Raw genomic sequence first — 15,168 nt, 5'->3', positions numbered from 1 at the left:
TAGGCAAGTCCATACCCTCCTATAAATGGAAGGAAGGCCTTAGGAGACAGTTGGCTGTGAGCAAACAATCCAGTGAGAGAGGGAAAAAAAACATTCAAAACAAAGGGAGCAGAAAGGATAAAGATGTCAAAGATATAAAACTGAAGAATTCACCACAAGAATAAATAAGTTGAGAAGACTTGTGATAAAATACCTTGCACCTCAATGCTAATTCCATCCCTAACTCCACACAACAGCAGAAAGACATTTTATAGCCTCCACGGTTTAATTACAAACTTTTAATAACGATAGAACCAGATTTTCTGGGTCGATTCAGGTGACAGGCCTGACATTCGAGTTCTCTCTTAATTTTTCTGGGACTTGTGTGGAACCCGTAGACAGCTAAGCAACGCATTGCATTCATTGAGCAGAAGCTATGCAGCAATTTTTTTCACAGTTTGTTTATTAAAGATTATAAGTGTGTATTTACAGTAGTTTACAATTACAGGCCTTTTGCATACAGTAACCTTTCTCGTAACTATATTACAAGGCTAATACACTCCACAAATTCAAAGGTGTAATGCTTGCTGTGCCAGCTCTCAGCAATTGCTGTGAACTTTGCACATAAAGAATTAAAGTTTACTGCTAATATGATATTATCAATGAGAACTTTCACCATATCTGCATTGGTCTTTTCCTCTCTGCAAGTTCTACCCTCATGTCATGATCTCCTGGTCTTTTGGTGAGCACTCATAAAATTCCACCTTTTATTCATTTATGAAACAAAAGTACAGCTTCCTTGTGCACTTCTGCTCAAATGCAACTTTAGGTCGTCCAATTTCTGATCCTGCCCCTTTTTCTTCGTACTGACCTACTGCCAGCATTTGCTTTAGAGTAAATAGTGTATACGTCATCCGTTTCATGATAAGTGAAAATTTCACTAATTCATATGTTCTACTTCTGTGTTGAAGCTGGCATTTTTAAATTGATGAACTTGGAAAGCCATTCCCTTTTGAAATGTGCACAGGATTTCTTTTTTAAGGAGCTTGAAGACTCGTCTGCTTTTCATCTGGCCATACTTTAACCTTTAACAAGAGAACAAAGTTTTAAAATACAAACGTGAAATGTAACTTTCTTCTTGAATGGCTGTTTGCATTCTGGACCTCATGCCTGGTCCTCCTGGTCACTGATAAGACTGTAAACTCCAAGAACTTCCAAACTCTGTTCCTAAAGATTCCAACTCCAGGATGTCTTGTGATCTGGATTCTTCCCCTTCCCAGTGCCTGCTTTAACAATCACAAGTTTTTAAAATGTGTGTGGAGTTGAAAGTGATTGTGTGGCCGAGTAATCAACTCAGAAGGACTGTGCCTTATTCTGGCAAGTGGAGGATCCTGGAATTCACTGGGGATCTGTATGCGGCCCTTGGGAACGTCCCATATGGATCTAGGGAGAATTCCTGAAGAAGGGCTTATGCCCAAAACGTCGATTCTCCTGTTCCCTGGATGCTGCCTGACCTGCTGCGCTTTTCCAGCAACACATTTCTAGCTCTGATCTCCAGCATCTGCAGACCTCACTTTCTCCTCAAAGAATTCCTTCATATATTGTTCAGATGCAGCCGTCCGGTGTGTAGATGATCAAGATGTGTGCAGGTTTTATTTTCCTGATACTCTGCCTTACATAGAATGTTACTTGGCATAGAACCACAAGGTGAACTTTACAGCTGTCACTAACACAGCTGTTTTGGCCAATAGAGAACAAAGTAGAATGGAGGCAGAGACTGTGGCAATTTTATCCTAAGATCCCAGAATAAACTGTACAGATCAGAGTAAAACCCTTATACAACATGCAACGCTGTTATGTTTGTTTAAGTTGTGCGTTGTCTATTTCTGAAATGCAGCAATATTCAAAATAGGAGATTCATCCAGTCTCTGTCACTCATATTTTTGTATGTATTGTTTGAGAGCTCTTCACAATTGTTTCAGCCCTCCATGCTACTCTCATCAACTGGTGCCCCAAAGGATCATGCAATGTGTGCTATTTACATACCTTTACCTCCTTTCCAATGCTACATGTGATGTTTGGTGTTGGATAGCCTTTGAAAATACAAGTCAGGTTGACATAATGTCTATTTTTGTAGAATATCTTCTCTGTACAGTTTACTTTAGGTGGCTCTGCAGGAAGAAAAACACAAGAGTTCAATTCTAGGGTACTACACTAACAGACATTTCTTTATTTAGCTGGATATTTATTCTCCAAGCCTTTCCTGAAGGCACTGCCTGTTGCTGGGATACATAACCTTTATTACCAGCACCCGTTAGTGAACCTGGACAGTTCAATATTTCTAAGTCTAGCATTGTGGAAAACAACTGGGTCGAAGTCATCTTAATCAAATTGGGTCTGGTTCTTAGCTGCAGACATTTACAAACCTCTCATATGTACCACAGGATGCATATGAAGTACAGTATGATCCCAGTTGATGTTACAAATCAGGTTCCAGAATGAAATCTGGCCCGATGGATCATATTTTGTTTCTTGTAATTTAACCTGGCTGTCTTTCACTAAAACATGAGCAGACAAGGCTGCAAACTTGGTTTTAATAATAAAACACAGGTTTATTATATAAAAGAAAACAATCCCAGCTATCTACATATAACAGTTTGAAAAAATTCAAACAAGATGGCAAAACAACATCAAATCTACTCAACAACATCAGTTTACAGGTGAGAGAAACTGAGTGAAAATTTTCTTCCCTATCAAATCTGAAAGTTTGACTTAACTGTTTCTTCTTGGTTCTGGCTCTGTAAGCTGTGAAACCTTTTACCATAAAGACTCACCCCAACTGAGGACTTAGACTTTCTCAGTCTCTTAATAGTCTGGAAAGTTCTAATCAAATATCCCTGGTCTGGAAATTTTACAAATTACACTTTTTCACTGAGGCAACTTATTTCCTAACTGCTCTGACCAATTTTTTTTTTAGGGAAGACTATTCTTGCACCGAGATCCCCTTTGAAATGAACCCAAAAGCTTTCTAAGCTCAGGGTTTTCCTAAGGTGAAATCAATCATTGTTTATTCGAAAGCAATGACAGGCTAATTTTAGATTAGATTACTTACAGTGTGGAAACAGGCCCTTCGGCCCAACAAGTCCACACCGACCCGCCGAAGCACACCCACCCAGACCCATTCCCCTACATTTACCCCTGCACCTAACTCTACGGACAATTTAGCATGGCCAATTCACCTAACCTGCACATTTATGGACTGTGGGAGGAAACCGGAGCACCCGGAGGAAACCTACGCAGACACGGGGAGAATGTGCAAACTCCATACAGTCAGTCGCCTGAGGTGGAAATTGAACCCGGGTCTCTGGCGCTGAGAGGCAGCAGTGCTAGCCACTGTGCCTCCCACTCCAATGTTTTCCCTTTTCTGTCTAACATCCCCACAACATAAACAAACTTTCTTTAATACTCCTGCAGAAGTGGCAGACAAGATAAAAAAGAGATTAGGGTAAAAACTAATGGGTGGGATGTACCAGAAAGACTAAAAATCACACAACACCAGGTTATAGTACAAAGGTTTAATTGGAAGCACTCCTTCAGGTGGATGAAGGAGCATCGCTCCGAAAGCTAATGCTTCCAATTAAACCTGTTGGACTATAACCTGGTGTTGTGTGATTTTTAACTTTGTACACCCCAGTCCAACACCGGCATCTCCAAATGTGGAAAGACTAGCTTTTCTTATTGTGGATTATCAGCCTGTTTCAGATAGATTACATCCCATTTTGCTTAAGGAAATGGGAGTAGAGACAGCAGAAGGACTTGACATAGGCTTTCAATCTTCCCTCGAAACAACAGAGGTTCAACAAGATTGGGGAGTGGAAAACATGACATCTTTACTCAAGAAAGGTGTTAGTCTAGCCACCACAGCTGATCAGTTCAAAATTTATGCATAAAGTTTTAGAAACAATAATCAAAGAAAGCAATCAATATGTACTTAGAAAGGTTTGAGTTGATGATGGAGAATTAGCATGGATTTGCAAAAGACAAACTGTACTTAACTATTTCAAAGTAATGTTTTCTTAAAATAATAGTAATGTTAAAAGGAAAGTCTTGATTGTTGTTTATATAAATTTTAAGAAAATGTTTGAAAGAATACCATTAAACATTTCCTTTGCAAAATTGAGATTCATGAAATATGGAGGCCAGTTAAGGTTAACTTAGATAAAAATCTGCCATAAGGACAGAAACACTATTATGATAAATGGACATGTTTCAGAATGGAGGATGGTCAACAGTGCTAGGACACTGATTTTTTTTGATATATGACTTGGATATTGGAATGTAAAGTAAAATTTCAAAAGTTGCTAATGAACCTAATTTGGAGGAATGGTGTACAGTAAGAAAAAGTACTATTCAACTGCAATAAGACATAGATAAACCAGCAGAATGGATAGACAAATGGCAGACAGAACTTAACACTGAGAAATGTGAGGTGATACATTTTGGTAGAAACAAATATCAGAGAGATCAGTAGAAGAGACAATATTGATTTAGTGGCACAATTCCATACTATGTGCAGGAACAGTGGGACCTGGGGTTGGATGCAAATACACCTTTGAGATAATGGCAAAGTAAATGAGATCTTGGGATTCATAAATTGAGGTGTTGATAATGCAAGTAGGGAAATTATGCTGAACCTATATAAAGCTTGGGTTATGCTACAACAGTTTTGCTTCCAATTCTGGTCACCAGACCTTAGGAAGTTGTGAAGCACCTTGAAAAGGGGCAGTGATGATTTACCAGAATGGTGCCAGAGATGATGGATTTCAGTTTCAAGGTTGCAATGGAGAAACTGTGTTTTCATCCTTGGAACAAAGCACACTGAAAAATGTGATAGAGTTGTACAAGAATGATAACAGGTTTAAGTAGGGAATACGTACACAAACAATTCTGATTAGGTAGTTGGAACACAAGGGAATACAAACTTCAGGTATTGGGTAAGAGAGAGGAGAAAGTGAAGAAGAACATTTTTCTGAAACACAGTGAGTGATAATGACCTGGAACTTCTTGTATACAAAAGTGATGTAAGTAATAATATTGAATGATTTATATAGGAAATTGGATGTGCACTTGAAGGAAATAAACTTGCAGGGCTAAAGGGATAAAGCAGGGAAGAGGAACTAAGTGGATTTCTCAACAGAGAGTTAGCAGGGACTTGATGAATCGAACGGTCTCTCTTCACCTCGTACCATTATAATCCTGAATAGTTTAGGGTATATCAGAGTGTTTCTGTGAGGAGTTTGGGATAAATCAATGTTACAGTGTGAGGGTGGGGTTTATCAACATTACACAGAGTAATTTAGGTGTATCAGAGCATTACTGTGAGGGGTATGGGCTGAAGTAAGGATTCGAGTGAGCAATGAGGACTACATCAGATTTTTATAGTGTGGGTGTGGGATGTATTCGGGTTTTATATAAATTTTATGGAATATATCAAAGTGTTGTATTGAGCATATCAGCTCAATAGAGCCATGAATAATGTATCTGTGCAGGTTTTGGATTAGTGGTACTGGAAGAGCACAGCAGTTCAGGCAGCATCCGAGGAGCAGCAAAATCTCTTTAGCTACATAGAACAGTCGATCTTCCGTAATTACACCGGCACCACTCCCCACCTCTTCCTCCGCTACATTGATCACTGCATTGGCGCCACCTCATGCTCCCGCGAGGAGGTTGAGCAATTCATCAACTTCACCAACATATTCCACCCTGACCTTAAAAAAGATTTTGCTGCTCCTCGGATGCTGCCTGAACTGCTGTGCTCTTCCAGCACCACTAATCCAAAATCTGGTTACCAGCATCTGCAGTTATTGTTTTTACCTATCTGTGCAGGTGTCAGGTTATAAATACACTAACATCTACAGTCCTGTATAAAGTTGTGCTCTCTTTAAAAAAGGATATAAATGTGTTCGAAGTAATTGAGAGAAGATTCACTCAACTGATGGGTGTTATCATCTGTGGAAAGCCTGTACCTAATGACTTTAGAAGAATAAGAGATGATCTTATTATATGTAAAAGACATAAAAGATTATGAAAGGCTCTGACAGAGTGAATGCTGAAAGGACAGTACCCTTTGTGGGAAAGATGAGAACTAGGGGACACGTTTAAAAATCATTCTTCTATTTAACATGGAAATGAGGAGAAGGTTTTTCCCTTTGAAAGGTTGTGAATCTTTGGAACTTTTCCCCAGATTGGTGAAGGCAGAGTCATTGAATATCTTTTGGGGAGAGACAGATGGTTTCTTCACTAATAAGGGAGTGAAGGTTATCAAAGTTCGGTCACACGCAGATCAGCCACGAGCTTGTTGAAAGGAAGAGAAAACAAATTACCTGCTCCTGCTCCTAATTTGTAACATGTATGTAACAGTATACAGGTTGTGCAGAGTGATTTTACTAATCGGCTGTTCATACCTTTGACTGTAACTCTGATGGATTTTTTTTTAAACAGGCTTGGAACACCCCGGATTGTAACTTCACAGGTATAGTTTCCAGAATCATCGGATGTGACCACTGGTAGTTGAAGAAGATTTGTAGAACTGACCATCTTCTAAAGGAAGAATCAGGAGATGATTAATAAACAGGAGGAGTGGTAAATTTCTCAAAAGTATGTTCCTGTGCAACTTCAAACAGAAGTCTCTCTTTATCACCAATTCCAAGTGCCATATTGAAATTAGTGAAAAAAAACTCTTTGGGCTGGAGCCATATTTAGCACAAGGGAAGTCTTTTGTGATAATTGGATACCAAACATCTCAGTCCTATGTCAGCACCGCAGGGAGTTCCATGTGGCAATGTTCCACATCAAACAATTTCAGCTGTTTCATCATTTTGCACAGAAGTTGGGTGTGTTTCCTACAATCATACAATGCTCTGTTCTAGTTGCAACTCCTCAGATAATGAAGCAGGCTGAGATGACAAAGCAAAGCTTGGACAGTATTCAGCTTTGGGCTAATAAATGTTCACCACACACAAGTAAGGCAATGATCTTCTCCAACAAGAAAGCTTATATTTCTACAGTACCTTTTACATATTGAAACATACCAAGACATTTCATGGCCATATTACAGAGCAAGATGATTCCAAGCCAAATAAGGCGTAACTAGGTCAGATGACCAAAGGCTAGTTAAAGATATGAAGAGTAAACCTTTGGGAATATCCAGTGAATAATGACAATAATATATGTTTTAAGGTAACAGGGAAAGATAGAAATATAATAAAAACCAGGTAAGTTTGGAAAGGCTGATAGCAATTGGGGCAATGAATGTCAACAATATCGGTAAACAACAATGGGAAATTTTTTAAAATGATCAAACCTCCTCTACACAGTCCCCATCAAACATTGAGAGTGGATACGGCATAGAATTTCAGAATAAAAATCTCCCTAAACAATTCCATCAAACACAGAGCCAGGAATTGGTACAGGCACCTTAACTATCCTACTAAATATTGCACAAAGAGGAAATTAGTCCAAAGGCTCTTTCCAAATTTGTTCTATGGGTTTTAATCCTACCTTGTGTTTTTTCCAAATCACAGATGTCTGTTGTGATCCTTCTGCACTACAATATATATTTTTATTTTTTTCACCCTCCTCAAAAATGTATGGTCCTCTTGGTTTCAATACAATAGGATCCAGATCTGTTGGAGAGGTGCAGAGAGGAACAGAAACTCAATTACTTATTATCCCGATTTAATAGCTGTGCCCCTTAATCCTTACATTAAACTTGAATCTGGCCTTTTAGCCCTTTCATAGAACTATAAGGCCAGAAGCAGAAGTCAGTCATTCAGTTCTTCAAGCCTCCTTCACCATTTAGTGTGATCATAGCTGATCCTTTCTCTCAAATGCCATATTCCCACTTTCTCCCCATACTTTGATGTCTTTAAAATCTGAAATGTTACTTATCTCTTTCTTGTGATTTGGCCTCCACAGCGTTTCTGGTAAACATTTCTACATTCACTACACTGAGTGAAGACATTTATCCTCATCTCTGTCCTAAATGGTTTATCCCATATTGTGAGGCTGCCCTCAGTTCTTGGTTTCTCAACCAGGAATTACATTCACCCTACAGTGCATCTAGCCCTGTTAGATTATTTTATGTTTCAATCAGATCCCTCTTATCTTTCTAAACTCTGGTGAAAATAGGCCGAGTTGATCCAATGTCTCCTCATTGGGCAGTCCTACCATCCCCGGCATCAGCCCAGTGATTAGATTAGATTAGATTCCCTACAGTGTGAAAACAGGCCCCTTCAGCCCAACAAGTCCACACTGACCTAATAAAGAGTAACCCACCCAGAGCCATTCCCCTACCTTACATTTACTAAAGCACCTAACACTAAGGGCAATCTGGCATGGCCAATTCACCTGACCTGCACATCTTTGGACTGTGGGAGGAAACCCAGACCGACACAGGGAGAATGTGCAAATTCCACACAGACAGTCGCCTGAGGCAGGAATCGAACCCGGGTTCCTGACGGTGTGAGGCTGCAGTGCTAACCACTGAGCCATCGTGCCACCCCTTGGATAAAATACTACTTCTATGCTAAGAATATCCTTTCTTAGGTAGGGAGACCAAAACTGCATGCAGTACCCAGTGTGCTCTCTTCAAGGCCTTGTGTAACTGCAGTCAGATGTCCTGACATCTGAAGTAAAATCCTCTTGCAGTGAAGGCCAATGAAAAACAGTTGTCTTGTAATTGTCTGTTGCATCTGTCTATTTCAATTGACTGGAGTACAAGGACACCCAGATCCCTTTGAATATCCCTAATTAGCATTCCTAACAATATACTGGGTGTCTTTATACCCCAAGGATTGCAGCAATTTAAGAAGGCAGCTCATCACAACTTCTCTCGGGCAATTAGAGATGGGCAATCAATGTTGGTCTCGACACTGATGTGATCCAATGAATGAACAATACATGCTGCCTGATAGTTCACTTCCAGAGTGGCACTGAGAGACATAGGAACAAGGAGCAGATCAGATTCTTCAAACTTGTTCCACCATTCAATAAGATCATGGCTCATCTTGCTCAACTCCACATTTTTGTCTGCTCTCTATATCCCTTTACTCCCCTGTCAATAAGAAGTATACTGAATATGTTTGAACTCCACTATGTTTGAGAGAAGAGAATTCCACAGACTAATGATCCACTGAAAGAAAAGAAATTCTGCTCATCTCCATCTTAAAAAAACAACCTTATTTTCTTAAACTTTGCCCTCTAGTTCTATTCATTATGTGCCTAGTATCCTACTCCATCATCAAATCATACAGTACAGAAAAGGTCTGTGCTGTTCAAAATACACTCGCCTCACTTGCCCACAAGCTTTGAATGTTTTGACATGTCATGGGTCTATCTAGAGGACATGGATTGCTGCAGTTCACTTTCTCAAGGCCAACTAGGGATGAGCCCATGGCCCTCTAATGAATAAAGAAAATTTTCCATTTTCTCTATAGTTTTATTTTTAAAACAGTGGAGTTACATTTGCTTCAATTCATTGGAACTATTCCAGAATCTAGAAAAAATACCACCAATGCATTTCTATGGCAACTTCTTAAGTACTCTAGGAAGATGAAGTGTTGCATAGTTTGGAGTTCTGAAGCATGAAGAAAGATTACTTTTATGGACACTAACACATTTAAATTGCTCTGGGACTTTTCCTGGTTGTGGGAAAAGACCAAAAGCTCAGTTGAGGTTGGCCCCCTAGAATCTGCCCTCCTACAACCTTGAACGCAGCATACTTCAACAAATGGGACAAATATCCTTTCCATATTCTAATGATTGATTCTATTAGCATCCTTATTTGTACAGATACACAAAGAATCACCCCTAATATCTGCACATCGTAAGGAAGCTAGCATTTGTAGAATTCGACACCAGACATTACATTTTTGGGAGAAGAAAGGAAGTAGAGAAAACAAATACATACAATTAATTGTTATTGTCTTGTTTACATTAAAATCCTTGTCATCTGCATCAAAGTCCAGCACTCTACAGCCATAAACACCACTGTCATTTCGTTTTACTCCAACAATTTCAAAGGTGTTGCCAGTGCCACTTTGAAGGGTCTCCTCCTCTTGTCCATCCTGTCCATTAGAAGGAAAGCATAATATTGTTACAAAGGTTATTTCCTGTTGACTAATCTCAGATTACTCAGGAAGTAATGTATTGGAATATTTTTGCCCAGCAAGTGCAGGTGCTGTAAGAGTATTAAATATACATGTGTCTATGTGCTCTATTTGACATCAGTAATAAATATAGACTAATAATACATCCTGTCCCTAAATCATGGTAATCTACACAGGCTTCCATTTTGTGAATCTGTATTGAATGAATTTATGAATTTAACAATCCACAAATTCCATTTAGTTTTAATACCACCATGTTTGTTTCCCTATTAGGGAAATATTGTCATAGGATCTCCTCTCGGCCCATATTTTGCAAATGAGTAACGTTGGTATGATTCCAGTAGATGTTACAACTGGACAAGTTAGAGAGAATCATGGAATCATTCAGCACAAAAACAGATCTTTCAGCCCAACTTGTCCACGCTGATCAGGTTTCCTAAGTTGAACCAGTCCCATTTTCCTGTATTTGGCCCACATCTGTCTCAACTTTTCCTCTCCATTTACCTGTCCAAATGTCTTTTAAATGTTGTAACTGTACTCACCTCTACCACTTTCTTTGGCAGTTTGTTCCATACATGCACCACCCTCTGTGTGAAAAGGTTTCCCTCAGGTCCCTTTTAAATCTTTCCCCTCTCACCTTAACCTTATGATGTCTAGTTTTGGACGCCCCTACTCTGGGGAAAAGACCCTGCTGAAACCTGGCTTCGTGGATCATCTTTTGATTTTTTTTTGGTTTTAATGAGATACACTGAAACACAAATACACAATAGATTCAGAAATTTATAATGCAAAAGAAAAAGCCATGTCAGGGTTTTAACCAAACACTTGGTTAAACTTGGTTTGGAACTTTATAACTGATGAGCTGACCAAGTTCTAAACTATCTACCTTTCTCAGAAGGAATTATTTTACACATCCATCTTCAGCCAAAACGTTTGCAAAAATGATTCCTAAACAGAAGTCCAAAAACATTTTCTTTTCAAGCTTTGGATATTTGCTCTAAACAAAATAAAATAATAAATCTCTAATCTTCTAACCTAAAAGTCGAATTCACAATTGTTTAATTTGTTTACTAGTAAAATCTCTCACAATGTAAATAAATTTCCATTTGCCTCCATGAACCATCTCAGACTGTTTTTAAAACAAAGGACCATGGCTGCCGAAATACTTCCAAAATAATCATTAAACCCCTTCAAACATAAAGCTCAAACCCATTTGTCTCTCATTTTAAAAAAAACTCTTAAATAAAAGATACTAAAATCTACATTAATCACACACCTTAAATCATAGTGTGGTATATTAATTTCAATGCTGGTGTGATGTCAGGTACATTAGTCTACATGTTCCAATGATTGAAAGATCATATGCCAAATATCCCTTCAGCTGTCCATAATAGGCAACATATTCACCAATCCATCTGTGCTTACAAAACCCAGAAGTAAGGGGAAACTTTTTCTCTGCCATAAGCAGCATGGAAAATAGTGAGGAAGTTGGGGAAATTTGCTAAAATGAAAAAAAAATCTCAATATCAAGGAAAAATGTTTTCAATTTTTCCCTTTAAGTTTTCAACAGCAAGTTCAAAATCTTCCAACCAAGTGGGGACTACTTGTTCCTTGCACTTCTAGACAGTTCCTAATTCTGCCCTCCTTTCCCAAGAGACGAGATGGCACCAATACCTGCCATGAAAGTCAGAGCTGTTACCTGGTGGCAGCAGCTTATCTTCTTCACACAACCCTGCACACTCCATGACATAGTTCTCTTCCCCTTTGGCCACAAACATAGATATTGCCAAACCACCAGACCCTCCACATCATCATGGCTGCTTTCTGACCAACTCACACATGACTTCAGCCTGCTTTGTGCGCAAGGAGAAACTTGCATCTTTCCGCACCTCCACAGGATGGGAGGCTGCCAGCCTCTGTAGCTTGTGCTGCTCTTTGTTGCACTTAAGGAATGACTGTAGCTTGTCACATGTGAAAAGCACTGAATAATCCGAGCAAAGGAGATGTTGCTGTTCAGCATCATGCTGCATCAATATAATCCCTTCAGAGTGTGCCAGCAACCAAAGGCAATGAAGGTGCTTCAACCAAGTCAAAGGCGGCCAGCCCATAGTAGGGTGAAGGGGGACTACAGTCAGTATGGACCGCCACCACAGCAGTTAGCTAAAAGGCATCGCTGATTCCAGTCCAGTCAGTTGGTCACAAGTCAGGCACAATCAGGTCGGGGATTATAGGTATATCAATGCGACTTCTGTATGGATGAGCACATGTTGTTGCAATGAGACAAAAGGAGGACCGAATAGGATGGAAATGGTTGAAGAGGTGGACTACTAAATAATAAAGGCAGAGGAGAGCTAGTAAAAGATGATATTCTAGAGTCCAAGGACAGAATCTGGAATGAAGGAACAAGAGAGTGCAATCACATCACTTGGTGTAATCTACAGGCAACAAACCTATGGGAAATTTTAAAAATTCAGTCATGGGGTAAGGGCATCACTGGCGAGATCAGCAATTATTGCCCATTCCTAATTACCCAGACTTAAGTGTCAACCACATTGTTGTGGGTCTGGAGTCCAGACCAGGTAAGGATGGCAGGTTTATTCCCTAAAGGACATCAGTGAACCAGATGGGTTTTTACAACCATTGATTCATGGTAATCATTAAGACTCTTAATTCCAGATTGTTTTTACTGAATTCAAATTCCCCCGACTGCCTTGGTGGGATTCGAACCAGATTCCCCACAACATCAATATCTGAATCTCTGGATTACCAATCCAGCAATAATACCACTGGGCCCTCTCCTCCCCTCAGTATGAACATATTTGCAAAGAAATTAAAGATTCTATATCCACATGGTGAGTAATGCAATTTAGGGACAAATCGCTAAGGTCTGAAGAAGGGCCTCTCTCCACGGATGTTGCCAGATCTGCTGAGCTTTTCCAGCAAGTTTTATTTTTGTTTCTGATTTACGGCATCCGCAATTCTTTTGGTTTATATTCAGTACAAATTAGGGATTCACTTATATGATGTAAGCTGAAAACGCACTGCTGGTTGGAGATGCATGATTTGCAATGTGTGTTTCCTGCAAATAAAAGTTTATAAGTGAATGAAAACTGGGGTACAGTTTTCCACTCTTCATAGACTCATAATAAAGAGCATTGGTTACCACACTTATTTTTGATCTTAGTACGAAGCAATGCTTTGGATTTCTTATTTCCAATCTGGGCCCGTGGGTCCTGAGGTGACAAAATAGTTCTAGACTGAATCCACAAACGTTGCTACAGATGGGGCAGTGGACCTCATGAGGCAGGTGGTTAGGATGCTCAGGCTTTTGAAAGCTCCTTCCACTGCTTGTGCTTTGCCTCCACTTGGGCCTAGTGGGAGGGCTTGAAATGGTTAGCTCCTGTTCAGATGCTGCTTCACCAGTTTGGATGGTCTTGGCCAAGAGATTTCCATGAGTTGGTGAGGATGATGTACTTTTCAGTGTTTGAAACGTTGCAGATATCCTTAAAGTGTTTCCTGTGCTCTCCATGTGACTGCTGGTCATGTTGAGGCCTAGATAAGAGACCTTGCCTTGGAAACCTTGTGTCAGGCTTGTGGACAATGTGACCTCTCCATCACAGCTGATAAACCATATCCAGTGGCCCGATGCTTGGAATGTCAGCCTGAGAGAAGACACTGATATTGGAGTGCCTATCCTGGCAATGAATTTTCAGGACTTACAAAGGCATTGCTAGTGGTATTTTTCTCTGGATTTGAGGTGCCAAACAGTGTTGGATGTTTGGAACTCTCTTCTGTAAATGGCAGTGGATGCTGGATTAGTTGATAATTTTAATATTAAGATTAATAAATTTCAGTTAAGCAAAGCTATCAAGGGATATGGGCCAAAGGCAGGTATATGGAGTCAGACACAGATCAGCCATGATCTCAGTGAATGGTGGGACAGGCTCAATGGGCTGAATGACTGACTCCTGTTCCTATGCTCCCATTTGTCTGTTGTATGTTGAGCATATTTTCGATACATTCAGGTTAGCAGGTGTGTCCAGTGGGAGTCCCTGTGGACCTACAGATTGGTGCAGGGTCTGAGGTCTTTGTCATCAAATGTTCTGCTCCTCAGAAGGCTAAAGGCTGTACTGGCACACTGGAGGCAATGTTGGGCTTCATTGTTGATGTCTGCTCTCACTGATTGAAGGTTGCCAAGGTATGTGAGATGATCTGCCCTATTCAATGGCTGACAAAATTAATAGTGTGTGTGTATGTGGGGTTAATGGTGGGGTGGGGAGAGGGAAGTGCTGTAACGAGGACCATGTTGGCTTTGGAGCTTAGTATTGAGTACAAACAAAGCATCTGTGTATCGCAGTTTAGTGATGGAGGTTATCACCAGAATCAGGGAGGGTCCCAAAGGACTGGAAAATGACAGGAAGTTGCTTAAGAAGAGATGGAGATAGAAGGTGGGAAATTATGAGTCAGTTAACCTGACCTTGGTCATTGGTAAGATTTTAAGAGTCCATTATTAAGGATGAGATTGAGGAGTACTTGGAAGTGCATGGTAAAACAGGGCTGAGTCAGCACAGTTTCGTCAAGGGGAGGTCATGCTTGACAAATCTGTTAGAATTCTTTGAGAAGATAACAAGGAAGTTAGACAAAGGAGAGCCAGTGGATGTCATTTCCTTCAATATTCAGAAGGTGCTGTGCTGGAGAGTGCTAAATCAGATAAGAATCCATGGTGTTAGGGGCAAGGTACTGGCATGGATTGGTGAATTGGCAGAAGGCAATGGTAGCTAGTGACTAGTAAGAGTTTTGTAAGGATCAGTGTCGGAGCCACAACAATTCACATTATACATTAATGATCTGGATGAAGGAACAGCAGGCATTGTCACTACATTTGTAGATGACACAAAGATCAGTGGAGGAACAAGTAGTATTCAGAAGGCTGCAGAGGGGCCTCGACAGGCTAATGGAGTGGCCAAAGAAATGGCAGATGGTATACAATGTGGGAAAGAGAGAGGAAAATGGGGAAAAC

The 15,168-nt window shown here is 40.1% G+C and overlaps 1 protein-coding gene across 3 annotated transcripts in view; it reads right to left on the bottom strand.

The window, feature by feature from the left end:
- The window catches only part of mcamb (melanoma cell adhesion molecule b), a 196,238-nt gene that overhangs the window by 23,046 nt on the left and 158,024 nt on the right, over positions 1-15,168 (bottom strand). For all 3 annotated transcript variants that reach the window (XM_043677730.2, XM_043677733.2, XM_043677732.2), the window contains exons 8-11: positions 9,950-10,106; positions 7,540-7,664; positions 6,444-6,579; positions 2,026-2,150 (exon numbers count right to left, since the gene is read on the bottom strand). In XM_043677730.2, coding sequence (XP_043533665.2) covers positions 2,026-2,150; positions 6,444-6,579; positions 7,540-7,664; positions 9,950-10,106 — 543 coding nt within the window. The remainder of the gene's footprint in view (positions 1-2,025; positions 2,151-6,443; positions 6,580-7,539; positions 7,665-9,949; positions 10,107-15,168) is intronic.

Source organism: Chiloscyllium plagiosum, unplaced genomic scaffold, assembly GCF_037043375.1.
Source record: "Chiloscyllium plagiosum isolate Xiang-an unplaced genomic scaffold, Cpla_swu_hap1 HiC_scaffold_29, whole genome shotgun sequence".
In the NCBI taxonomy this organism is placed as follows: Eukaryota; Metazoa; Chordata; class Chondrichthyes; order Orectolobiformes; family Hemiscylliidae; genus Chiloscyllium; species Chiloscyllium plagiosum.
This window is presented reverse-complemented; position numbering and strand designations above follow the sequence as displayed.